General features: G+C 46.3%; 1 protein-coding gene and 1 long non-coding RNA gene across 5 annotated transcripts in view; both read right to left on the bottom strand.

The window, feature by feature from the left end:
• The window catches only part of LOC116806879 (E3 ubiquitin-protein ligase KCMF1), a 106,650-nt gene extending 97,376 nt beyond the window's left edge, over positions 1–9,274 (bottom strand). For 2 of the 4 annotated variants that reach the window (XM_032744695.3, XM_032744691.3), the window contains exon 1: positions 8,977–9,273. In XM_032744695.3, coding sequence (XP_032600586.1) covers positions 8,977–8,992 — 16 coding nt within the window. In that variant the 5' untranslated portion in view covers positions 8,993–9,273. Of the gene's footprint in view, positions 1–8,976 lie in introns of all 4 variants that reach the window. The other 2 variants (XM_032744692.3, XM_072923023.1) reach the window with 2 other exon arrangements.
• Positions 9,275–16,735: 7,461 nt separating this feature from the next.
• On the bottom strand, positions 16,736–24,564 carry LOC140682170 (uncharacterized). Its single transcript, XR_012053438.1, has 3 exons — positions 24,415–24,564; positions 19,093–19,253; positions 16,736–18,967 (listed from the first exon to the last, which is right to left on the bottom strand). It is a non-coding gene; the product is annotated as an uncharacterized lncRNA (long non-coding RNA).
• Positions 24,565–26,062: the final 1,498 nt, after the last annotated feature.

Consider the following 26,062-nt stretch of genomic DNA (forward strand, 5'->3'; position numbering starts at 1 on the left):
TCTTTCGCATACTTTTGTTATTAGGATTGTTACTGTCCCTTTTTATCTCATTGCTATTTCCAGTAAATTGTTCTTATCTCAACCCATGATCTTCACCTTTTGTACTTCCAATTCTCCCCTCCAGCCACCTCCAGGGAGCAGGGGGAAAATGGAGCAGGTATGGAGCAGTGTTTTTAGTGGGAGTACTAAATTGGGGAGTACCATTCCTAAACCATGACAGCCATTCAAAAGACTCATTTTTGCTCAGTAGATTTATGAGCAATCTGAAATCATCAAATGCCTGTGAAGAAATGCTCACCCTTACAAGAAATGGACCTCCAGTAGTTAGCACCTTCTTTAAAAACATGAGATGCACATAAAATGTGACTCACAGTCCAAATGGAAACCAGTAACAAGTGGTGTCCCTCAGGGATCTTTATTGGGACCAATATTGTTTAATATCTTCATTGATAACATTGATACTGGGACTGAGTGCACCCTGAGTAAGTTTACAGATGACACCAAGCTGAGTGGTGCAGTTGATTCCCTAGCAGGAAAGGATGCCATCCAGAGGGACCTTGACAGGCTTGAGGAGTTAGCCTATGGAATCCTCATGAAGTCCAACAAGGCCAAATGCAAGGTCCTGCACCTGGGTCAGGGCAATTCCCAGGATCAATACAGGCTGGGAATTAAATTGATTGAGAGCAGTACTGCAGAGGAGTTGAGGGTACTAGTGGATAAAAAATTGGATATGAGCTAGTAGCATGTGCTTGCAGTTCAAAAAGCCAACTGTATCCTGAGCTACATCAAAAGAAGCCTGGCCAGTGAGTTAAAGGAAATTATTCTCCCCCTCTGCTCTGCTCCTGTGAGACCTCACCTGGAGTACTTTGTCCAGCTCTGGAGTCCCCAGTAAAAGACAGACATGCACCTGTTAGATGAGGTCCAAGAGGGCTACAAAAGTGTTCAAAGGGGTGAAACACCTCTCCTATGAAGAAAGGCTGAGAGAGTTGGGATAGACTTTATCATGGTCTTTCAATAGTTAAAGGGGACTTATAAGAAAGACAGAGACACTTTCACCAAGGCCTGTAGTGACAAAAAAAGGAGCAACAGTTTTGAACTGAAAGCAGGTGGTGAGACACTGGAACAGGTTGCCCAGAGAAGTTGGAAGGTTGCTCCATCCTTGGAAGTGATCAGGGTCAGACTGGATGAAACTTTGAGCAGCCTGATCTAGTGAAAGATGTCCCTGCCCATGGCAGGGGAGTTGGACTACATGATTTTTAAGTTTAAAGACCCTTCCCAACCCAAAGTATTCTGTGATTTGATGCTGCACATAAGATGGTCTCACCCATGTGTGCTGTATTCTCACATTTCAAGAATATATGACAGAAACATACAACTCTATCACCCTACTGTTTTACCACATCAAGACAGCACAGTTCTCTAGCCTAAGAAATTATGCATACACAGACACAAGCTTGATATTCCATCAAATAATTTCAGAGTAATTTTTAAGAAGATAGCATTTGGGGAGGCACTCTAGCCTATTGAGTAAGTCTACCTGTACCACAGAACTTGCATATACCTAGTACTACTTTAAAGAAACTTTTCAGCATCTTAGACCATGCTGGCTCCTGCAGGAGACCCTAAGCATGAATTGTTTTCCTCTTATGTACTGCCACACATGCCATAGCAGTAACCACCTTACAGCATCAGTAATGTTGCTTTGCAGAACACTCATTCAGAAATAGCTCGGCACCTCATACCAGCCTCCTGACAATACCAACAGATGTCCAAAACTTTTAAAATCCTGAATTAGCCTATTAAAGAGGGGTATGATGTCCTGGTTTTGCATGGGAGGCATTCACGGAAGTGATGCAAAGTATGGTATAGCGAAGGTCCTAGTGTAGCAGTTGTAATACTGACCACAGAAGGTATTTTACAAAAATGGCTCAAACCTTTTCAAGTTAGAGTTAACAAAAAGGTCTTCTTTTCTTCTGCACCATTTGCAGATGCCTTAGAACAACCACAGGTAGAAAACAAAAGGATTCCCAACCCTACTGTTTATATACAACTTCTCTAACCTCCTGAACTTTTTTTTTTTTATTGAACTATAAAAATGTAATGATTCAAAGGTATTGAGCCTCATTTGAGCCAAAAGAAACTAAAGCAGCATAGACCGCTATAACTGCATGATACAGCTAAGACTCAGGCCCTTACTGTCACAAAAAAAGAATGCAGGCAGCTTCTTGCAGTTTATAGAGGTTTAACACATTATTCTACACAGTTTAAAAAAAATCAATTTTTTTCAAAAGCATTAATTAACAAAGAGCATTTGAGGAAAGCGGACAATGTGTTTGGAGCAAGTTTAACATGAAATTCAATACAAGCATCACAAGCAGAAGCCATTAGCTGCTGATCTGATACAGTTATTCAGAAAACATCTGTCATACCACCCCCCAATGAAGTATTGTGTTCTGTACCCCCAACCAATTATTATTTCAAACTGCTGTGTTGGGGTTTTTTAATTCCTGAATAGACTGTCATATTTTTACATATGATTCTCAACAATCCTCTCAGAGATGAGCTCCTTATTCAGCTTTCTTGTTACACTGCTTAAATCATTCCTGCTTCCAGGATACAAGAAACAAAAAGAGTAACTCTCACACCATTACATAGTAAAAAACCCATCCATATATGTGAAAACACCATTTAAATACAACTTATTCAATATGCCATCATGCACTAAGTCTAATAATTTGTGCTCTGCAGATACCATTCCGACAGACAGCTATCTGAAATATCTATAGCAACACCTACCAATACTAGTTTGACCCATGAGGGTCACAGAACTACTTTAAGAATAGCCTTTACTTATAAGGCACCTATGATAAAGTCAAGTCAGTTTGCAGAAGTGAAAGCTATCTAACTAGCCCTAGAGATTGTTGAGAGAGAAAAGTGGCCTGCACTCTATACTGACTCTTGGATGGTGGCTAATGCCCTATGGGGGTGGCTACAGAAATGGAAGAGCAGCAATTGGCAATACAGAGGGGCAAATCCATCTGGGCTGCTGCATTGTAGCAGGACATCACAGCACAAATAGAAAATATGACTCTGAAGGTATGTCATGTAGATGCTCACATGCTCAAAAGTCATGTCACTGAAGAACATCAAAACAATGAACAGGTAGATTAGGCTGCCAAGATTGAAATAGCTCAGGTAGACTTGGACTGGGAACGGAAGGGTGAACTATTTATAGCCCAATGGACTCATGAAAGATCAGGGCATCTAGGAAGGGATGCAACATACAGATGGGCTCATGATCAAGGGGTGGACCTGACCATGGAGGCCATCACACAGGTTATTCATTAATATGAAATGTGCTGCAATCAAGCAAGCCACAAAGAAAGAACAAACCTAATTACTTGAATAAAACCCTCAAAGTACTTTGACATCTCCAAAAAGGGCTCCAACCTTGAACCAAAGACTGTAAAAGCTATGAGTCAAGCAACTGCTTGTACTCACTTCTGAACTCTCAGAAATACTTTCTTTCTGTAATGTCTCATCTGGTCCTCCCTGTCCTAGGGTGAGGTTATGGTGTTTGTATCTCCAATCCTGTGTTCTGTTTACATTTAATATTATGTTCTGTGCTTTCAGAACTGACTCTGAAAGTGAAGGTTTGTTTTGCCTTGTTATCAGCCAGTTCACCTCCCCCCATGGTCTGCTGTCTAGAAAAGGCTAGTGCTGGCTGGCTTGCTTTTGCTTTGCTTGCTTGGCTTGCTTGCTTTGCTTGCTTCTGCTTTCGCCTTTGCTTCCTAGTTAGTTTAGCTAAGCAGTCCAGTTCTTTCCCTGGACTGTTTCTTTTCCTTTCCTCTTCCTGAATACCATCCAACCTGCTCCGGACTGGGACCTGGGAAACACCGAGGAGCACTGAGATCCTGCATTTTGGTCATCTGCAGCAACCATCCCCAGTGCTGGAGGGCAATCCCCAGCGCCCAGACCCGGGCGACCACTCCCAGGAAAGACTTTCTGGATTTGTTAATCTCTTCAGAGGGGTGAAAGAGTTTTGTTGTCATCTGGTGTTGTTAATTTTCTTTTTGGTGCTGGGGGGTGCTTTGTTCATTGAATAAACAGGTTCTTTTCCGCTTCTCTCAGAGAAAATTTTTTCCCGTACCAGGTGGGTGGGGAGGGGCCGTGGGGGTTTGTTTTCTGGGGGCTCCTTCCAGAGGGTTTTCCCCAAATTTGCCCTAAACTAGGACACTCCCCTACATACAAGTCTCCTTCCCTTTACACCTTTGATAAGGTGGTCGTGGTTTGACACGGAAAAAAAATTTTTCCAGAAAGAAGAAGTCAATTTAGACATTGACCAATTAAAGGTAGACACGCCTCTGAGAACACAGAGGGGTTAAAAGCAGAATTCCCAAGAGAACTCACTCTCTTTGGGTTCCGGTCAGCGGTCAGTGCAGGACTCTCCCCTGCCCGGCCACGAGCTGGGTGGGGGAGGGGAGAAGCCATGTAGCCTTCGGAGGTAGGCCCAAGGGTGGAGGAGCTGGAACCAGGCTAGCCCCCTGCAGATGGAAGGGTGGAGAAAATCTGGGATGTCTCCGTTCCCCCCAGAGTCTCTCTCTCTCCCAAGAGAGAAAAAGAGACGGCGGTGGTTTTATCAGCAGTTCGCCGCGGGGAAGGAGAAGAGCGGGGGGGCCGCAAGGTGCCCAGCCGGGCTGTAGGAGCTGGAGCCTGGGCAGCAAGCCATCTCTGGGAGTCGGGACTTTTAACCCTTCCTAAAAAATAAAGGCTTTGTGAAATTTTTCTCCTCCTTGGTTTGAAAAAAAGAGGAAGAGAGACAGCCTGGGACCTGGGATGTTGGAAGAAGAAATTCTAGGTGGGAGGAGATGATAGAGTAGCTGTTTAGCTGGACTTTTCCTTAGTAGCCACAGATTGAACTGATCTTCTCCTCCAAGAGAGACTGTATTTTAAGAGGATGCTGGTGAGCCCAAGAAACCTGCTTCAGCTGGGAAAAGACAGAAGTAGAGCGAACAAAGAAAAGTTAAAGAAGTTTGTAGTGGTGCCCCCTGTCTTCAGAGAGGAAGAAGAGAAGATCTCTGTGGATCCTCGGCCCCAGGGGAAAATGGGGGGGACTGTTGGTCCCAAAAATGAAAAACTGAACTGTTGTTTTTTCCCCTCTTGGCAGGGCATCCTTGAAAAGAAAAATCCTAAAAGCAGTCTGTCCATCCATGCATTAGTAGTGAGAGCACTGTGCATAGAAAGGAGAGGGTCACCACTAGCAAACTTTTTTTCTCCGGGCGGTGCCATGTAGTGACATGAAAGCACAGAGTGTGGCAGCTGTGTTTCTTGGGGGGTCTGTGGCACAAGAGAGACTCCTCTCTCCCTGCAGATGAACTGGGTGTTAATTATCTGGAAGGTAGAAACCTGATTGGGTTCCAGATTGTGTCTCACTGTGGTTTGTTAGAGTTGGGTAGTGGGAGGAGGAATGCTTTAAAAGGTTTTCATTTTGAATTGTGTGTGTTTTCTTTCTTTTTTTTTTTTTTCCCTCTTTTATAGTAGCATAGTGGTAGTAGTTTAATAAAGTTTTTTTCTTGTTATTAAGCTTAGACCTGCTTTGCTCTGCTCTCGATCACATTTCACAGCATTCAGTTAAGAAATTGCATTTTCATGGGGGGCACTGGCATTGTGCCAGTGTCAAACCATAACAGCAGAGCACAACAAAGATAATATGTGGCTATTTAATTTCACAGTGCTGAATTAGGTTTCTCTGCACAATCTAGTTCTGGCACATCCCAACTCCTGAGTACTCAACTTGACAACCTTGCTGTTCTGAACAGCTTCTTGAATGCAGTAACATTTTTCATATCTCACCAATAAACACAGTAGCAGTAAAAACAAGCGTGATTATCTACACTGATACCCCACAACCTTTCCCAAGTTGATACCAGTGAAGTAAACACTAAGGTACACAAAAATTTAATTTTTCCATATTGCTTTTCCTCTCAACACAAGTTAATTTCGCTCACCTTGTGTCACTCATTATTGAGAATTAGCTCTTTCTAAAGTCTCTTGGAAGACCTAATCACTCCAGTTCAAATAACTGTCCTATTTGCAAACATTTCTGTCTCACTATTCCCCTTCCTCACATCCTCCACTCTCTGGATAATTTCTCCAGTTCTATACCCGTTCCACTTTTGAAGGTATGCAGCAGTCAATGGCAAAAGGTCACCAGTTAAATTTATTCTCTCTTTTCCTGTCTCCCAACCAACTTCGTATCACAGCAGGACTTAATTTCTCTCCACAAAGTAAAGAAAGCACCAAGAGACCCTGATTAAAAGTAAGCTTATACCTCCATCAGATACTTATTTAAGAGGCCTGAGACACTGGGATTCCGAGTTCTCCAGCATTTATCTTCTCAAACACACCCTTCTCCATCACAAAACTGATTCTGGCAAACCAAGCCATTTTGACAAAAAAACACAGAGCAGTGATACAATTTATTAACATGTCTGAAGCTCACTTTTCTCCTATACCTTATCCTTGCAAGAACAACTTCCATCATCTTACAGATTGATAACTTTGAGCCAACCACAGACCCTATATCAAGGCAACTTATCCTAATTTTATAACTAATATATAATTGACATGTTAAATGAGGAATAAAAGAAAAACATTAAGAAAATTCAAGACAACCAGGTTCCTATAAAATCTATCAGAGAAGTACAACTGTTGCTGCAGCTTTATCCTTTCAGCTTTGATGAGGTTTCTCCTTCCTAATATAGGCTATTTATGTCAACAATGTAACATTGCCATCAACGGTTTATTAGAAGATAACTATTTTCATTTTTAAAAATCTGCAATTTCAAAGGACACCAATTTACCCATTTCAAATTTTTTAAAAAACCACACTTAACATTATTTCCACATTTAAATTTCTGCTGATAAGACTAAGAAAAACATTATTCCCTGCACTGCAAACAAAACATACACCAAACAAAACAAAATCAAAACATAACCTCTATCAATCATGAACTCATTTTTTTTAATTCTCTTTTAATAAAACATCGCAACACATCATACTATCTTTGTGGCTTTAACCAGTGTAATCTAACAAGCCCACATCCTACTACCCTGCTTTAAATCACATACCATGGATATCTATCACAGCAGCAGTTTGCAAAGTACTTTTTTCAACAAAGCCACAAAACCTTTTTATTAAACCTTATTTTGCTTCTTGTTCACATTTGCCTCATTATCTGAATTATCACACACTCTTTAGAAAAAAAAACCCAAAACCAACCAACAGCAGCAAAAAATAACAAAAACAAAAAACCCCAAACAAAAACACCAACCCCACATTCACACCAACAAAAACAAACACCACACACAATAAACCACATCTTAATCAGAAAAGAAACAAGAGGGTTTAGTATCTTTACTAGACGAAAGGGTTAGTAGATTTGGGCAAGTCTGGTCTTAGGCAAGCACGCACACTAACAAAATGCTCTAGCTATACACCAAATAGCCATCATACCAATCCTCCATCTAGAAGTCAGTATTACTCCCAAAAATTGAAGTCTTCCAGCACATTGCTTTCAAAACATCAAGATTAAATAAAGATATCTCAATTCCTTTTAAAATGATTATTCTAACAGCTCTAGGAGAATCAAAATTATGTATGGAGACAGGTGCTAAATTTAGTTCCTAACAGAGCCAAAACTATCCTTTCAAAATATAAGGCAGAACTTCTACATAATAATTTTATTAGTGCAATTACCACTAAAAAGGGGTAGAAAACCTAGCAAATTTATTTACAGATAACTCCTCTCTACATAAATTTCCTTCTTTCATTTTTCTTCCCATTCTCATTTTTTTAATTAATCCTTAAATATCCCCTTCATATACCCATAGCAAAAAAAAAAAAAACAAAAAAAAAAAACAATGAAAAATCCACCAAAAAAAGAACAAGGACAAGCACACAAAACACTTAGATGATGACATCTACAAAAGCTGCTACTAGATTGGCATGCTTCCTCTTTTTAAATACAAAACTTGAAAAGAATACATTACTTCTCAACCTGACAAAGCTACCAAAATACAAACTACACTTGAACAAGGCAAACTCTTCCAATACCACAGCCAGTTACCTGCATAAATTCCTTCTACACCTACCGTGCAATCCCCTCCCTCATCTTCATTATACCCAAGTAGACCACACCCCAATCCACTTCTCCTGGATGCCAGGCCACCCTTCTTGCATTGCCTCCCTCCAAGCACTGCTCTCCCCGAGCCTTATGCCCCACAATACCTTTTCCTCCTCCTCCATACCCTAAGAAACCTGAGGGTACTTCCCCTCATAGGGAGCATATCATGCCAAGCCCACCCCCTCTTCTTCTGCACTCCTTCTCCCTTCACATCATGCTATTCAGAACTCCCAGGGCACAATCAGCAAGCCACTCTGATGCCCACCCCACACACACCTTCTTCCTTTCCCCCAAAACAGATTCCTTCAGGCCCACCTCTCAGGCTCATCTTTCAAACACTGAAGTAAAACTAAGAGAATTGAAAATAAACAGCTCTTCTGTCTCCTAGCCTCTATTATCTGCCTCAGACACACTTTTGTCCGGGGCGAGGCAAGGCCCGAGTCGCGGGCTAGTGAGGAGTGGCAGAGACCAGGCCCACTTCAAGCTGCAGTAGGCCCTTCAACCTCAGCAAGCACAGGCCTGGCGTGCGTCCTTAGTGGCGACAGAAAAAGGACTCAGAGGCTACCCATAAAGTACACGACCACGGTCTCCCCTCCCGCAACACTACAAAGTAAGGCTTGGCCGCCGCCTTCCTCCTCCCACTATGGCCACTTTTCGCGACCAACTCCACAGGCCCCGCTCTCAGCGACGGTGCCGCCATGTTGACCCGCCTCACACAGCGGCAAGCGAGGCCGTACGGGGCTCAAGGACACCCCCCCCCTACCCCCCACCGCGGTCGTGGGTCTCTCACCTTCATGTCGGGACATCCTAATGTGGAGGCTGCTGCCCAGGCCTGTCCCTAGGCTCCCGCTGGGCTGCTCAGGCGTCGCTTTAGGCCAGATCCCTCCCGCCTTACGCACCAACCCCCAAACGCGAAGCGAACAAGCAACAAAAAAAGAGAAAGAAATGGGGGGGGGGGGGGGGGGGGGCTGGGACGGGCGTGGTGAAGCAAATAGGTATTTGTTTCAACGGCCTCAGCCAGCCAGCCAGCCAGCCGGCCGGCCGGCCTGTGTCTCTCCACCTCCCTCTCTCTCTTCCTCCCTCCTTCCGGGGAGGGGGGGGGGGGGAGGCGGATCCACCAGTAGTGACTTCCCAGGCGCCACGATACAGTGAATCGTAGACCCCTCTTCCTCTTCCGCTGCTTTAATTCACAACCCGCTCCCTGAGTTCCCACCTCTATTCCCTCTTCTGTTGTTGCTGTAAAAACAGACTACTCGCACACCTCAGTTCTTTGCCGTCCTAAGATCAAGGTCTCACAGTTTCTTTCCTTCTCTACCTGTTTCTTTGGGTTTTTTAGTTCTTTCTCTCTTTTTTCTTCATTCCTTCTCTGTCCGATAGCCACTGCTACTGCAAACGGGAAGGAAGAGTAAGTACGCAGTCAATAGAAAGGAGGATCGGCACCACCCAGCGCAGAGAAAGTTACGTGTAACTGGATGGGTTTCTCCCCTTCCTCCTCTAAATTATGAGATATTGCTTTCTCCTTGCATTCATCAGAGACACGGCCTCCTTCACCATTTTGGCCTCTGACAATTCCCCATGTGCCGCAGGAGGCAGAGAGAAGAGCCCCCCTGCTTGTCCCTGTTGTAGAACACACCGCTGTAGTGGTGAGGCTGCGCCTCTGCGGGTGCACGGAGGTCTCCCTCGTTCCCTAGCAAAGACGCCAGAGAGCAAGAAATGACAGCAACTCGACAGCAGCCTTGAGGAAGGGGATTAGCTCAGCGAGGTGGTTCATGGTACTTCCCATTCCCTCTCCTTTCCAGTGTGACTTGCAAAGCCCTCTCTGTCATTTAGGGAGATGTAGCGGGCAGTGACACATGCTCTGATGCTTCCTGCCCCGTCCTGGCTGCCTGACTCCTGAAACACTGAGAGTGCTTGGGTAACTTCTTAATCAGCTGAGGAAGGTAAATGCCGGCCTGCCTGCAACAGCTACCGTATTGCACATGTGTGGGTTTTACCTAGTCTTGATAATTTTCAGTGTTTCTGCTTAGGGTGCAAAGTGCTGAGGGGTGAAGAGTGGGAGACCTTGCGTCCACAGTAACATACTGATTTGTCATAGGTGAACTAAGCCATTTTAGTGGGATATTCCCATACTTCTCTGTGCATTTTCCCCCATTCTGCCTCTTAGTAGTATTAGGCTACAAAGGAGAGGGATGTGTGTTTCAGAATGGAGAGGGGGAGCTCCAAACCTTGCACAGCTCCTGACTACTGTAGGAGCTTTCTCATAAGAGGTTTAAGGTAACAGCAGCATGCCTGATTACTGTCAGTGAAGTGAGAGCCTGATAGTTGGGAAGGGAAGAGGCAGAACCTTATAAAGAATGATGAAAAAGAAAAAGGTTGTGACTTGCAGAATTCTATTTGCTTTCTCCACAACTTTTTATCTTTTGCAAAAAGACATTAGTCTAGAAAAGAAATTGTAATGGTAAAATGGGATGATGGTCTGGAAAACTGTCTGTCTGCAAAGGACCTAGGGGTGCTGGTTGACAGCCAGCTGAACATGAGCCAGGATGTGCCCAGGTGGCCAAGAAGGCCAATGGCATGCTGGCTTGTATCAGAAATAGTGTGGCCAGCAGGACCAGGGAAGTGATTGTCCATTTGTACTCCACACTGGTGAGGCCACACCTCGAGTATTGTGTTCAGTATTGGGCCTCTCACTACAAGAAAGACATTGAGGTTTTGGTGACGTGGAAACTGAGATTCCACAACTAGTGGGTTTGTGAAGTAGGTATGTTTATTCAGCGCTGGACACACGGGGGGAGTAGTTCCACCAAAAATGTGTGCACCAGAACAGAGCAGATGCTCTGTTTATATACACTTAAGATCATAGTATTCATGAAAGTTTCAACATCACCTATACATATTCATGACCTATCCCGCCTACTCTCACTTTGTATGTCAATCAGCCTTTCATCGTTCTGCTTGCCCACTATCTTCTGCTATCTTCTGGTGGTCTCGGGCAGGGGTTGCTGGATGAAGTGAATAGTCATCCTCACAATGCCCTCTGGAAGAACCTAGTCCTTGCGCAGGCTCTCTTGGTGTCTGTTCATCCTTCAAGGCTTCTGGCCACAGTCCAAACTAAAGATCCAGCTTTTACCAGTTTTTAGAGCACTAGTTCCTACTTTATCAGTCTTAAACTATAGGTGAAATCCTGTTGTTGCATAGCAATGGATTATCTGTTCTTAACACACTTGATTACACAGCAAATTATAGTTGCATAAGTTTAGTTATAGGTTCCCTACATCATTGGAGCGTGTCCAGAGAAGGGCAATGAAGCTGGTGAAGGATCTGGACCATAAGTCTTATGAGGACTGGCTGAGGGAGCTGGAGTTGTTCAGTCTGGAGAAAAGGAGGCTCAAGGGAAATGTTATCACTCTCTTCAACTACCTGAAAGGAGGTTGTAGCTAGGTGGGGGTTGGTCTCTTCTCACAGGTAACATGTGACAAAATGAGAGGAAATGGCCTCAAGTTGCAACGGGGGGGGGGGGGGGTAGATTAGATATTAAGAAAAAAAAAGGTCACAGAAAGGTTTGTAAAGCGTTGGAACAGGCTGTCCAGGGAAGTGGTGGAGTCACCATCCCTGGAACTGTTCAAAAAACGTGGGTATGGCATTTGAGGACATGGATTTAGTGGTGAACATGGTGGTGGTGCTGGGTTGACAGTTGGACCTGATGATCTTAAAGGTCTTTTCCAACCTAAATGATTATATGATTCTAAACCACCTGTCATGGGAGGGTGAATAATCAATCAGGTGGGGGAGGAGTGGTTGGGGAAGGAAAAGGAGATGGGGAGAGGTCTAAGAGGAAGAAGGAGATGGGGAAAATGGGAAGAAGTTGGAAGGTGGACAGGAAGTGAGAGGGGGAGAGAATGGAGGGAAGTAAGAGGGGAGGTGTCGGAACTCAAAATGTCCCTCAGACATTTTCAGAGGTTCCAGGCCTTGGTCAGAAGCGTTTTAGACCCTGGCAAGCAGCTGAAAACAGCTGTGATTTTAAGTTTGAACCATGGAATGAGTTACCAACTTTGAAGGTGGAACAAGCGGTCACAGAGAGTTAGATGGTATAGTAAAAGTAGTCACAAATTAGAGGGAATAATTTTTTAGTATTGTACAAGGGGGTTTTAACACCTGTACAGGGGGGTTTTACTTTGTACATGGGGGTCAGGAGTTCTAAGATGGAGGAAAGTGGGCCTGATCCTGTTCTTCCTCCTTCTTCTTCCTTACCTCCATGTTCTTGGTGATGTTGGCATTTACAGATTGGTTTAGAGTAGAAGAGCACATTGTAACATAGGTAGTAGGTATTGGGGAAAGTCTGTAAACATATAATACGTAATATATCATATAAAAGATATAGCAGCAGCCTTGGGCGGGAGAGACGACGGAGACACCGGACAGTGAGGGTGTCAGGAGAGTGTGTGTCTCTGCCTGGGCCGCTGACCAAGGCAGCCGCAGCGGGCGAAGACAATCTTTTAGATAGCTAGCAATAAACTGCCTTGAGACCAAACCACAAGAGGCTGCGGAGTCTTTCTTTGGAAGCACGGGTTGGAGGAGAGACTTTACCACCACACGAGACCCCTGAATCAATCCCGGGGTTCTCACAGGGAGGGAGAGGGGAAGAGGCACAGGGGTGTGGGGTTGAAGAGAAGGGCAAGAGGGGAAAGTAGAGAGAGGGGGTTGTGGTAAAGAGGGGAGGAGTAAAGGAAAAGGAGTGTTGGGGGAAAAGGGGAGAGAATGTCGTGAGGTGCAAAGAGGGAGGGATGGGAGAGAGGACAGAAGGGGATTGGAGGGGTAGGGAATTGGGAGTAGAGAGGGAAGAGGGTATTTTGCACCAGTGAAGTGATACGCGGAATAAATAGACTCCACAACTTGATGTAGTTATGAAGTGTGTATGTATTGTCAGTGCCCGGCACAAGCAAGATAACTCTCATGAAAACTTGTGTCCCGAGCCCTGGTCTGAGCTACATCTTTATTCACAAAGGTGTTCCATATACATTACATTGCACAGCTTTTTTATGCATATTCAACCCCTGGCCTCGCCTGTCCTTGCTTTGCATGGCAATTAGATCCACGCCCTTCTGAGCATGTGTTGTTCAAGGTGGTGGTCACACAGGGGTCTCTTGGTGGTCTCTGAGGCTGAAGGCCATGGTTTCTTCATGATTGAACTTTTGAACTTTTCTCCTTTGTTCGTGTGCTTTGGTCCCTTGGTGCTCATCTGAGTATGCCTGTCGATTTTGATCCGCTTGGAGACAGAGGAGCTCCTTTATCTAGGTTTCTTGCGTTCCTTGGTCTTCCCTCAGTATTGTTCTTTATTGCAAGAAGCTTCAGAAATTTGCATTTTCCTATGCCCTTTGTACCATGGCAGAGGTTTCTTAAGTAAAAGGCTAAAATTCAACACACAATTCTACAAGCTAAAATTGAAATGCTTCATTCATATTTCTAACTTAGGCAAACCCCCAAAACCTCCATTTCAGTCCCCCCTTTTCTTAAAATATATTAAAATCTTTTACTACAGGGGCCCTGATCTAAATTCTGACCTACTATCATGACAGTTCCCCTTCAGCAGGATTCCATGAGTTCTAGAGATTGAAGTCAAAATGGCCACGCATCTCAACATCCTCCAATTCCACATGAGTGTTAAAATAGACATCATTAAACTTATAGTACCTAAAATTAATAAAACTATAATGGGGTGACATAAAGTATTCATGATCCCAGTTGCAGTTGGTGACCATCCAAATAGTGCATCCCACCAGTTATGATTGTGCCTTATTTTACCCTTTGCAGGACTCTGTTTATTTATGTTATGTAATGATGGACAGTTACTAGAGTTCTCTGCCCATTCTTTTTAATCTCTTTTACAATTTTTATTAGATCCTGATGTTTCATTGATTGTTTTACTAGGGTTAAATTCATTCCAATGGGTGTGGGTGCTAACTTGTATGTTGTGTAGTTTGATCTTATTAACTGGTGGGATACTGTAGCATCCCATGAACTCTCCCACCTCGGGCAATTCCCAAGTCCTCGGCCCTGGCAACAGCAGTAACTACTCACTATAGAGTTAGTCCTCCTGGGGAGAAAAACAGTCTCCCATTTGGGCTTCTGTGCCGCAACTTCCCCTGTGTAACTTCCCCTGGTTTCTCCTTTCCCTGTCCTCTCACTGGATTGGTATCCCTGGTGGCCACCCCCCTTTCCCTGGAGACTAAACCCCTGTGCCCAGCCCTTAGCTCCGCCCCCCACCCCTTCCCCTTCTTAAGCTGTCTCCTCCACGTGGTCGGTCTCTTTTTACCTCGCCAGGTTCCCTTCAGCTACATGTGATATCTTCAGCTGTAATAAAACCCTGCAAAAAGAGCCTTTCTTGCCTCTATCGCTGAGCCAGCTGTGGTGAGTGTTGAGTGAGGGTCTGACTGCGTTGCCTAAAGGTTATCTCAACTTGCTTTTCCACAGGAGAGGCTTGTGGAGGACAGATTTTAGGCAGCAGCAACCACTACTCCCACACCCGCATTTTTTTACGATACAACTGGTGCTGAATATACAAAGTCACACCCAGTAACCTTAATAAAGTTGCAAATACAAAAATGGGAATGATTCTTAACAGATAAGGGTACTTTGCTCTTATCAATTTATATGAAATCACACACAGTTCTTAAACACACACAGCCATCACCTATATACACTAGTACAGTCCGTTGGTTGGTATCCGGGTGGATCTCGAAGTGGGAGATGCCTTGGTCAGTGTCAAAGCATATGTCCTGAGCACTAATCAAATTACTCTCACAGATGAATCCCTGTTGTTCTTGAGCAATGCAAGGCTCCAAGTTTACGGCTTGCCGTTTCCCCTGGATTTTCCAGGCCCGTACCCTATGTTCTGAGGGGTATAATACTGACTCCTCATGACTTAACCCTAAAGCAACAATGGGGTTAATAGCGTGAACTGTGGCATTACATATAGTGAGCACAAAGGCAGTAGCTGTGTCAGTGGTGGGATCATATGTAAAATTTACCATGGCCCACCAAGATTGGAAATCTCTCTCAAAGTCTGTAGCTCTGTCCCAGACAACCTTTCATACTTCAGTTGGGAACACCCCTTCACCTCCTTCTCTTACGATTAAAGCAGCTGTTGACTGTACCCATAATTGTGTTTGTATACAACTAAGGGCTAAAGATATGTTATCATGTGCCCCCTTTAATGCATCTACTAGTAAGCTATGGTCTTGATCTTCAATTCCTCTCCATTTCGGCAGCACCCTTGAGACTTGCCACTGACTATTTCCCAATGCCAATAGAGATGACTGTAAAGGCTGTTTTAATTTTATCAGATCACTAGTTGCTACAGCTAATTTATTCCTTAAAATTTCTGAGTCAATCCCATTCAAAACCCCTAACCTGGTCCCTAATATCCCGGTTAAATCCCTCAGCATTCTGTCTCTGAAGTGTACTTGTTTTTGTAGCCATCTTGTCCATCCCTCGAAGGATGACCTTAGGAAGGGGAAGCAAGCTGGCTGAACTGTCAAGATATTAGTTTGCATTAACAGTTCGACACGTTTAAGGGACCATTCTGGATTAAATAACAGTTGTTTTTGACTTGTATTCCTTATTACATATGGGCCAATTTCATAAACCCTAGGTTCAAGCTTAAATGGATATTTTGGGTTTGTGCTTGAGTGCTGGGGTGAGTTGTAACGGGCTTAGCTATAGCATTTATATTAAATTTGAAAGACAGCCCAATGATGTTGCAAGCCCAGAGGCAAACCATGTCGAGTCGACAGTTTGTATTAATGTGAAGTTGTACCAACAGTCTAATTCATGTGGACGGTTGTGGCAGCACATTTCTCTCTCAGGATTTTTCATAGAGGTGCACAGAGAGACAAAAAGAGAAAACAATTTCTATTTCTGCTCCTTGATTTTCTCATGTGGAATGTGTTTGGAGAATTGTTTACCTGGAGTGATTGCTTGATTGGATTCTGGTGAGGATTGTTTGAGCCTGATGGCCAATCAGGTCTACCTGTGTCTGGACTCCAGAGAGAGGGTCACGAGTTGTGTTAGTTAGAGATATAGTTAGAACAAGTAGGTTTGTAGTTTTTAGTATCTTACTTTATATAGTATATCAATGTATTTTAACATAATTATAATAAAGAAATCATTCAGCCTTCTGAATTGAGTCAGACATTTTCATCTCTTCCCATCGGGTTTGCCTGCATTTACAACAAGTGGTGACCTCGAGATGTAGGTGAAGAATCAGGACCTGGATCTGTCTGATCGGTCCACAGCCATGATTTAACACGAGAAAGGAGGTGACCCCTCTTGGAAAGGCATGTCAGAATCCCTGCGAGAGATCGGGGGAGGTAAGACACCGTGGGAACCCTCTCTATAGGACCAGGTGCAGCCCCGAGCGGTTTGCCGTAATCGGACGCCTCTGCCTGCCTTTGAAAAGGTACTGATTTTCTGATAATAGTACTACCCTGACCTAGGGTGGACTTTAACTTTGGGAAAAGATGTCTGCTGACTTGGACACTGGTTTTTATTGTGTGGATGGCTCTAGGTTTGCCGTCTGGAGAGCTTTGGCTCGGAGCCATGAAGTCTCTATCTCCGATTATGATTTATTGGAGTTTCTTGAATTTGCAAACAGTCGTGGTTGGTTTTTTTTTTTTTTTTTTGGCCTTTTCCCTGAATCCAGAGGCTTGGAGATCTCTGTATTTCGTCGTTAGGGAACGCTTCCTGCGAGATTTCCCACACGTTCGATACATGAGAGTTTTTTTAAAGCTTCATCTGATAGTCCAGGTATCGACCCCAGTGAGTACGTCTGCAGAGGGCGGGGGGGAGTCCCCCGCGCCCAGCGGAGGCCCTTCAGCCCCCCCGTTACGGCCGGACGGAGACCAGTTTGTTCAAGGACAGTCTTCGCTGCTGGTGCCCCCCCCGCAGAGGGGACGGCCTTTGTTCGTGGCTCAGAAGTTTTCTTCTGCCTTTGCGCAAAAGGCGTTTTTTCCACTGCCTCCTTCTCCTGCAGAGGGTGAGCCCCCCCTCCTCCCCTTGGAGGGGGTGGAGCTGCTCCCAGCCCCCGCCCGCAGCCGTGCCACCGCCTCCTCTACTCCATTCAGAGCTGAGAGAAACGCCCGCTGCTGAGAGCCAGCCTGAAACCGCTTCGGCAGCGTCCGCACCGGCCCCGCTCGCCACGTCAGCCTCGGAGTCGGCAGCCACACCTCCGGCAGCAACAGCCGCACCGGCGCCGCCTTCCGCTGGCCCGGAGCCTGTTCCCAGTGAAAGCTGTGATGCCGGAGAAGACCCCCAGCCCGCCTCGCCGGTCCGCCCGCCTGCGCCGGCCCCGCCGCTCCCGGCTGCCCCGTCGCCTCCCGCGGCTTTCGCCGAGTTGCTAGGCGACATGGGGAGCGACAGCAGCGAGCAGCAGTAGCCTGCCTCCGCGCTGGAGCAGCTCCCGCCGCCTCCAATCAGCCCGGGGTCCCCTCCCAGTCTGTTCCCTGGTGCTGGCGCTGCCCGGCAGCTCTGTGCTGCTGCTGCGAAAGTTACAGAGTTTAGTGCCTTTCTGGGGAACGGCAATTTTCTCAGACCTACTCTTGCTTGGGTGAGGGGTTCTCTGGTTCGGTGGGATTCTCACCGGGGCTCGGGGCCCCTCGCCCCTCCCGTTCGTGTTTGGGGGGCAGGGGGAACGAGTTCTGGGAATGCTGAGGATGAAGACCCCGCCCCGCTGGCCGCGCTTGGGCCGCCCACCAGACCCTGAGCCCCCACCTCGCCGGCCGGGCTCGAGTTCATTGGCCCGGCCCCCAGGGCCCCCACCTCGCCTGTCACCGGGTCTGGGCCGCTTGGTCCAGCCCCCCGGCCTGGGCCCCCATGTTCCCCACAGCCGCTGCATTTACAACGGACGATTGTAAATATTCTGGTGCTTATTTACACTGATTTGGTTTGCCTTACTATGGGTAGGCTCATTAATCATTCGACACCCTATCTTAATTACCTCCCCTATGGTCCCTTGAAGTGACCATAACTTCTGTTTCTGCCAGTCCTGCCTTTTGTATATTTAATTTTTGTGCATGACCACAGTTGCTAGGTTTAAACCTTTTATATCGGAAGGTTTCCCCATGGATCCGATGTATTGAGTAAAGGCTTGGGACCAAGGCCACTCAGCATTGCTCTGGCTAGGAGTATGTTAGATTGCTCTGGGAAATGGTTTCTCCTCCCCCAGAGACCCCTGTAACTGTAACCATGTTAGTTTAACCCTTCCTTCCTTTCTTGACCTAATTGGCTGAGAGCCAAGTATCTTTTCCTCAGCAGGAGTCTAGATAACGCTCTGCTCTTCCTTGTTCGCTCTCTTTCCCTCTTCCTCCCCTGGAATAAACATCTTGGACCACATTGGGGGTTGGAGCCTCTTTTGGAATCTTTTGCCAATGCCCCTGAAATATTTCCCCCAAAACCCTCTCAGATGTGGGTTAGTCTAGTAACTCCGGGGGGCTGCGGAGGTAGGTATTTCAGGAGTACTTCCTAATTCTTGGATTACAACTATGATTGTAAACAACACTTCAGCAAAAATCCCCACCCACCATGATGCATTCATTTTGTCCAGGTAAGTTTCAGTTCACCATCACCTGGTGTTATTCTCCAAGGGGCTTCTGGAGCTTTCTTAACACAGTTGTGGTGGATCCAAGCGCTTTGTTCCTTAATCTTGATTGCAGTGAAGGTAATAAGGAGCACTTACTATGGTCCCTCCTGTTGTGGTTCCAGGGCCTTCTCTGTAAGCGACTGTTCTGCTTTGAAAGCAAAACCAGTAAGAGACTCCAAGTCAGAAATACAATTTATTAGGAAAAGGGAAAAGAAACAAAATACATGCAATAATACAAAAGAAAAACCATTGACAGAGTCAGAATACAACCTGACACCCCTTTGGCCAGCGTGTTGATAGAAGTCCGAATTGGAGTGGCTGCAGTCCTCCTGGAGTGGCAGATGTGGTTCTGTTGGAGCAGTGGTCCTCTAGAAGGGTGTAGTCTTCCTCTGAAGGTCCAGTGGAAAACCCCAGCTGTTCCTCTTGGAAACCTGTGGGAAGGCTGACTCCTCTGTCCCAAACCCCAGAATATATCTAGGTGGGGATGCTTAGCTCCTCCCCTGGGTGGAGCATCTCACCATGGGCTGATGTTATTCTGAGTCATGCGGTGGGTCCTTGATTAAACAGAAATGGCTCCTGGAGGGAGTTATCTTTGAGTCATGTGGCAAGACATTGATGGGCCCATTAACAGGAGATAAAGAAAACTGTCCACTTAACAGAAGACAACTGCTACACAGGTGGCAATAGAAAACATCTTGCTTCTCAATCTGGGACAGAGACTTAACATATACATAGTCTCCAGGTTGTACATCATGTACATTGAGCCCCATACCCTGAGTTCCAGCCACATATTTTTCATTTGCTCTAAGTTGTTTGCTCAGAACAATCATATAGGAGGTTAGTGATACGTCCTGGGCAGACATTCCCTTCTGCACCCCATATGGTCTCCTATAAAGCAATTCAAAGGGACTTAGCTTTTCCTTAGTCCTGGGTTTGGTTCGAATCCGCAGCAGCGCTAATGGGAGGGATTGAGGCCATGGCAAATTAGCCTCTTATCCCAGTAGTATAATTTGTTGTTTGATCAAATGATTCATTTTCTTTACCTGACCACTTGATTGTGGATTATATGGGGTGTGAAGTTCCCAGTCTATGCCCAAGTATTGGCTAACCTGTTGCACTAATTCTGCAATAAAATGTGGTCCTCTATCCGAGGAGATTGTGGCCAGGACTCCAAAGTGTGGTATGATTTCCTGTACCAATACCTTAGTTATCTCCTGAGCTTTAGAAGTCCTGGTGGGGAATGTTATGAACAAAACAGCCTGGCTGGGACACTTGGCTTGGGCTAAGTACTGACATTGAAATGTTAATTAGCTAATTGTTCCTGGGAATCACCTACCTCCCCCACCCTCACTACCATTCTAGGACTGGGATGCAAAATAATCCAGTGGAATCATGGGAGGGGGTTTTGGGGATGAAAAACACCCCTAAATGGAAAAGATGGGCACAGTGGAGAGGGCTGGATGGGTGTGCTGGTTGGGGAAAAGGGAACCCCATCCCTAGTCTGTGTTTGACCTGTCACCATAACCTACAGAGGACCAGAGTGGACTGGGCTGTGGGAAGCAGGAGCAAAGCAGAGACACTTCCTGGTGCTGCCAGGAGGGAAGGAGAGGGACAGCTGCTGCTGGGCTTCGGCAGCAGGCTCTGCACATCCCCCCACCCTGCGGCTACCAGTGTGCTGGGAGGAAAGGAGAAGAGGACGGTCTGCTGGGACTTCAGATATGGACTGCACACCTCTTCACCTCCAGCTACCAGCATGCCACAGACTCCAGGGACAGACTCTGCACGCCTGCTCACCCTTCGGCTACCGGAGAAGCTACAACAGTGGGGGCGAGCTCCTTGTTGAGCCCCCTGCCTAGCTGACTTTTTAATAAAGAGCTGACTATTAATAAAGGCATAGACCCTGTTCATTTCAATTTGGGGGCTCGTCCAGGATAGCCATGCCCGAAGAGGAACCCTGGACAGCTGGACCACCTGCTTCGAGGGACCCTCGGGATTTGCTGGCTACCGGACCCTAGGATCGTGGAGGAGCAACGCAGACGAGCCACGTGGAGGAGCAACACGGAGGGACGACGGATTGGTGAGAAAAAGACTCCTGCGAAAGGGCCGGCTGGGAACGGGGGGGGGGGGGGGGGGGAAGCGAGTGGAACAGAGAGACTGAGGCCTCTCCTTAGAGGTAAAGGCCCTCCTCTGGGCATGTGGAGATTCTCTAGGGATAAAGTAAGTCCCTGGCAATCAGGGCAAGGGAGTTGTCCACAGCAGGGTAGGTGGGATGTCCCTGGCAGGAAGGGGGCATGTCCTGGCATACAGGGGCATGTCCTGGCAGATAGGGCATAGGTCCTGGCAAGAAGAGGGCGTGTCCTGGCAGGCATGGTTATGTCCTGGCAGGCAGGGGGCATGTCCTAGTAGGCAGAGGGCATGCCCCAACAGGCAAGGGGCATGTCCTGGCAGGAAGGGGACATGTTCTGATAGGCAGGGGGCATGTCCTAAAGGGCAAAGGGCATGTCCTGGCAGGCAGGGAGCATGCCCTAACAGGCAGGGGCATGTCCTGGGAAGAAGAGGGCATGTTCTGGCAGACAGGCAGGGGGCATGTCCTGGCAGGCAGCAGGCATGTCCTGGGAGACAGGGCATGTCCTGGCAGCCAGAGGGCATGCCCTAACAGGCAAGGGAGCATGTCCTAGCAGGCAGGGGCATGTCCTGGGAAGAAGAGGACATAGGTCCTGGCAAGGGAGGGCATGTCCTGGCAGGCAGGGGGCATGTCCTGGGAGACAGGGGGCATGTTCTAACAGGCAGGAGGCAGGTCCTGGCAGGTAGGGCATGTCCTAACAAGAGGGGGGAATGTCCTGGCAGGCAGGGGGCAGGTCCTGGAAGGCAGGGTACATGTTCTGGCAGGCAGGGCCAGGTCCTGGCAGGCAGGGAGCAGGTCCTGGCAGGTAGGGCAATTAATAACAGGCAAAGGACAGGTCCTGGCAATAAGGGGGCGTGTCCTGGCAGACAGGGGGCAAGTCCTGGCAAATAGGGCATAGGTCCTAGCAAGAGGGGGGAATGTTGTGGCAGGCAGGGGGCAGGTCCTGGAAGGCAGGGTACATGTTCTGGCAGGCAGGGCCAGGTCCTGGCAGGCAGGGGGCAGGTCCTGACAGGTAGGGCAATTGATAACAGGCAAAGGACAGGTCCTGGCAAGAAGGGGGCGTGTCCTGGCAGACAGGGGTAATGTCCTGGCAGGCAGAGAGTAGGTCTTGGCAGGCAGGGTACATGTTCTGGCAGACAGGAGGCATGTCGGGGAAGACAGAGTAGGTAAGCAAGTAAGGAAGCGAGTAGAAAGGCAAGCAGGCTAAGCCTAGTAGGAGAGTCAGGCGAAGGGACTTGGCCGGAGTTCGAGTGTAAGGCTCGGCAGGACGTTCGACCTTACCTCGGCAGGGAGACCAAGCTTCCTAAGCCTAGTAGCAGAGTCAGGCGAAGGGACTTGGCCGGAGTTCGAGTGTAAGGCTCGGCAGGACGTTCGACCTTACCTCGGCAGGGAGACCAAGCTTCCTAAGCCTAGTAAGGAGGTTGGGCAAAAGGCTAAGGAAAGAACTGGGGCGAGACCTACCTAGGGTCCAAGCCTAGAAAGTCCATCAAGAAGTCCAGAAAGAATAGGAAAACAAAAGACAATATATGGGAGTATGATTAGTGGTTATCCTAGGCAAGTGACAGAGATAAATGCCAAGAGTGGGAGGTTAACTAGAAGAGATTAAGTTCAGTCAAGAGATTTAAAATACTAAGTTGTGGGAAGGAGCCAGATAACCTGTAGTTGCATATCTGTATATTCCATTTTAGAGGGGAACACCATTTAAGGTAGATTTTTTCTTTCCTTTTGAGGCCTGGAAATGGGAATAAGTTAAAGCAAAGGAGTGGATCCTTCAAAAGAGAAAGCAAAGAGAATTCCTCCTAACAGGCCCTTAGGGCAATTGTTAGACCAACGGGATTCTTGGGAAACCACAAAGGGTCTAGACAAGAGTACTGAAGTATGGCCAAAGTTAAAATTACAGGGAGAGTGGCCATAGTATAGAACCCAAGATCAGTAGATACATAATCAGCTAAACCAACACCTAGAAGCCCTAAGATTATATTTAAAGAAAGAAGAAGAAAAAGTCAAAACTAAAGCTAGACTTATGGTTGCAGTTGCTTGAGAAAGTATAAGAGCAGGCAGGTCACCAGCACTGCCGTCTAAGTCAAGTTGGAATAGACCAGGGCTGTTACCAAAGAAATAGAGATCAACCAGCACCATCATATGAAACAAATAAGAACTTTAATGACTTTAAGAAACCTGAAGCTTCACAAAGCAACAGGAGGTGCTATTACTGTCGTGAGATGTGTCTTATGTTTCAGTTTAATGAAGCAATGCAAAAAGAACAAAAAGTCTTAGAAGAGATTTCAAGGGGAGATGACTAGGGGTGTTGGGAGTTCAATAAGCAAAGAGATATAATCAACCATCAACAAGAGCCCTTGGTAAACTTTAAAGTAAGTCCTCACTAAGAAGATTTTGAGTTCTTAGTTAACACAAGGGTAGATAAGTCCAGGACAAGTTACCAGTAAGAGTCAACATTGGGAAGAAAGTCTGTGAGGTTTTAGGAATGAAAGGGAAGGCCAAAGTAATCTCTTAAGAAGAGACTTGCAAGTCCTATGAAGGGTAAAGATTATCCCACGAGATAAAAGGTAGTTCAAGTCATGAATTGACCCACTGGGGAATCCAAAGTTTGTGCAACCACTTTTTTTTTACGGGAGAATTTATATATTGGAGCGTATGACCTGGCAAAAGCAGTCACAAGAAGGTGTGCGATTTGCCTGAAAACTGACCAAAAGGTAATGAGAAAACAAGCACATGGGAGAAGAAAACTTGCTTTAAGACCTTTCCAGAACATACAGGTAGATTTCACTGAAATGCCCTCTGTGCAGACGTACAAGCATTTACCAGTGATGGTAGATCATCTCACTCACTGGGTGGAGGCTTTCTCAGCCAAAAAGGAAACTGTGCAAGAAGTCGCAACAATAATCTTAGAAAAAAATCATACCTCGATACAGGCTAGTCAATAACTTTGACTCGGACTGAGGTCAACATTTTGTTGCTCAAACTTTGCATCAAGTAACAAAAGCCCTGGAGATAAAGTAGAGATTGCACACCCCATGGCATCCTCAAAGCTCGGGAAAGGTAGAAAGAATGAATAAAACTCTTAAAAAAAAGTAATAACCAAATTAATTAAAGAGACAAAAAAATGAATTAGCTCAAGTGTTTACCTCTTGCTCTCTTGCGCATCAGACCTCGACCTCGGTCCGACATAGGGGTTTCTCCTTATAAAATGATGTTCAGACTCCCTTTTCTAACCACCCCTTTCAGTACTGCAGATTATTTAAAAAGGGAGGCAGTAACTTAAAAATATTTAAAATCATAAGAAAAACCCTAGAAGGCCTCAGAAAGAAGGGGTATCTTCCCCAAACCTCCCCTCTGGATACCAATGCCCACAACATCAGTCCCGGGGACTGGGCGTTAATAAAATCCTGGAACACCACCACTCCACTAACCCCCAAATTTGAAGGACCTTTCCAGGTGTTACTCACCACACACGCTGCGATGTGAACCCAAGAAAAAGGCTGGATCCATATCCCCAGAGTAAAAGGACCAGGACCATCCCTAGACGCCAGACCAGATCCAACAGGGTCACCCACCTCCTCTTGTGCATAAACGGTATTGCTAGAAGCTGATATACGGTAAGGTGGTAATAACCGCTTCTGAGTTAAAGTACCTTTGTCAAAGTTTAAGTACTTTGTAACTGTTTAATAAGAATAAGTGCCCTTTAGAGGGTCACCCACCCCACCTCTTCCTGGGCATAGACAGGTATTAAGGAACCAAAAGACTTAAAGGTAACTTTAAAGAAGACTTGCTAAAAGCTGATATACAAAATTAAGAGAATTACCCAAATAAGCTAACCCTCAAAAGCCAGAGACTGTAAGTTGATGCGGGCTTACCCCATCAAAGAAATAGAGGAGGGATTTGTTATGAACAAAACAGCCTGGCTGGGACACTTGGCTTGGGCTAAGTACTGACATTGAAATGTTAATTAGCTAATTGTTCCTGGGAATCACCTACCTCCCCCACCCTCACTACCATTCTAGGACTGGGATGCAAAATAATCCAGTGGAATCATGGGAGGGGGTTTTGGGGATGAAAAACACCCCTAAATGGAAAAGATGGGCACAGTGGAGGGGGCTGGATGGGTGTGCTGGTTGGGGAAAAGGGAACCCCATCCCTAGTCTGTGTTTGACCTGTCACCATAACCTGCAGAGGACCAGACTGGACTGGGCTGTGGGAAGCAGGAGCAAAGCAGACACACTTCCTGGTGTTACCAGGAGGGAAGGAGAGGGACAGCTGCTGCTGGACTTCGGCAGCAGGCTCTGCACATCCCCTCATTCTTTGGCTACCAGTGTGCCGGGAGGAAAGGAGAAGAGGACGGTCTGCTGGGACTTCAGATATGGACTGCACACCTCTTCATCTCCAGCTACCAGCGTGCCACAGAGACTCCAGGGACAGACTCTGCACGCCTGCTCACCCTTCGGCTACCGGAGAAGCTACAACAGCGGGGGCGAGCTCCTTGTTGAGCCCCCTGCCGAGCTGACTTTTTAATAAAGAGCTGACTATTAATAAAGGCATAGACCCTGTTCATTTCAGGGAATGCTTCTTGTCATCCTGAAAAGGTATCTGTTAGCACCAGTAAAAACTTATACCCCCCCCTTTTCTTGGCAATTCCATGAAATTGATATGCCATTGTTGCCCAGGTCCATGGTCCTTCCCAGTCTGGCCAAGTTCTGGTTTGGGAATATTCTTGGGGTTGGTCTGGAGGCAAAGGTCACATTGTCAAGTCACTTGGGTGATAGTGACTCATAAATTTCTAGCAATGATCCTTTCATTTAGATATTTATGTAGGGCATCAATTCCCCAATGTGTTTTCTGGTGTTCCTCCCTTATTAGGGACCATAATAAATAGGAGGGTATAACTAATTTTCCTTCTATGGTGGCCCATCCCTCTTGGTTATAGGCTCCTTTCTGCTCATAGATCAATTTTCTGTCTAATTTGTTGTATTTTGGCTTACCTTTGAGGGAAATTTGCCTGTCTGGAATCAGGACAGCCTCAGTTGTTACCTCATTTTTCACTGCTTCTTTTGCTTCCCTATCCACCAGCTCATTCCCTTCTTCCAATTCTGAGTTTAT

This window comes from Taeniopygia guttata, chromosome W (genome assembly GCF_048771995.1).
Source record: "Taeniopygia guttata chromosome W, bTaeGut7.mat, whole genome shotgun sequence".
Taxonomy (NCBI): Eukaryota; Metazoa; Chordata; class Aves; order Passeriformes; family Estrildidae; genus Taeniopygia; species Taeniopygia guttata.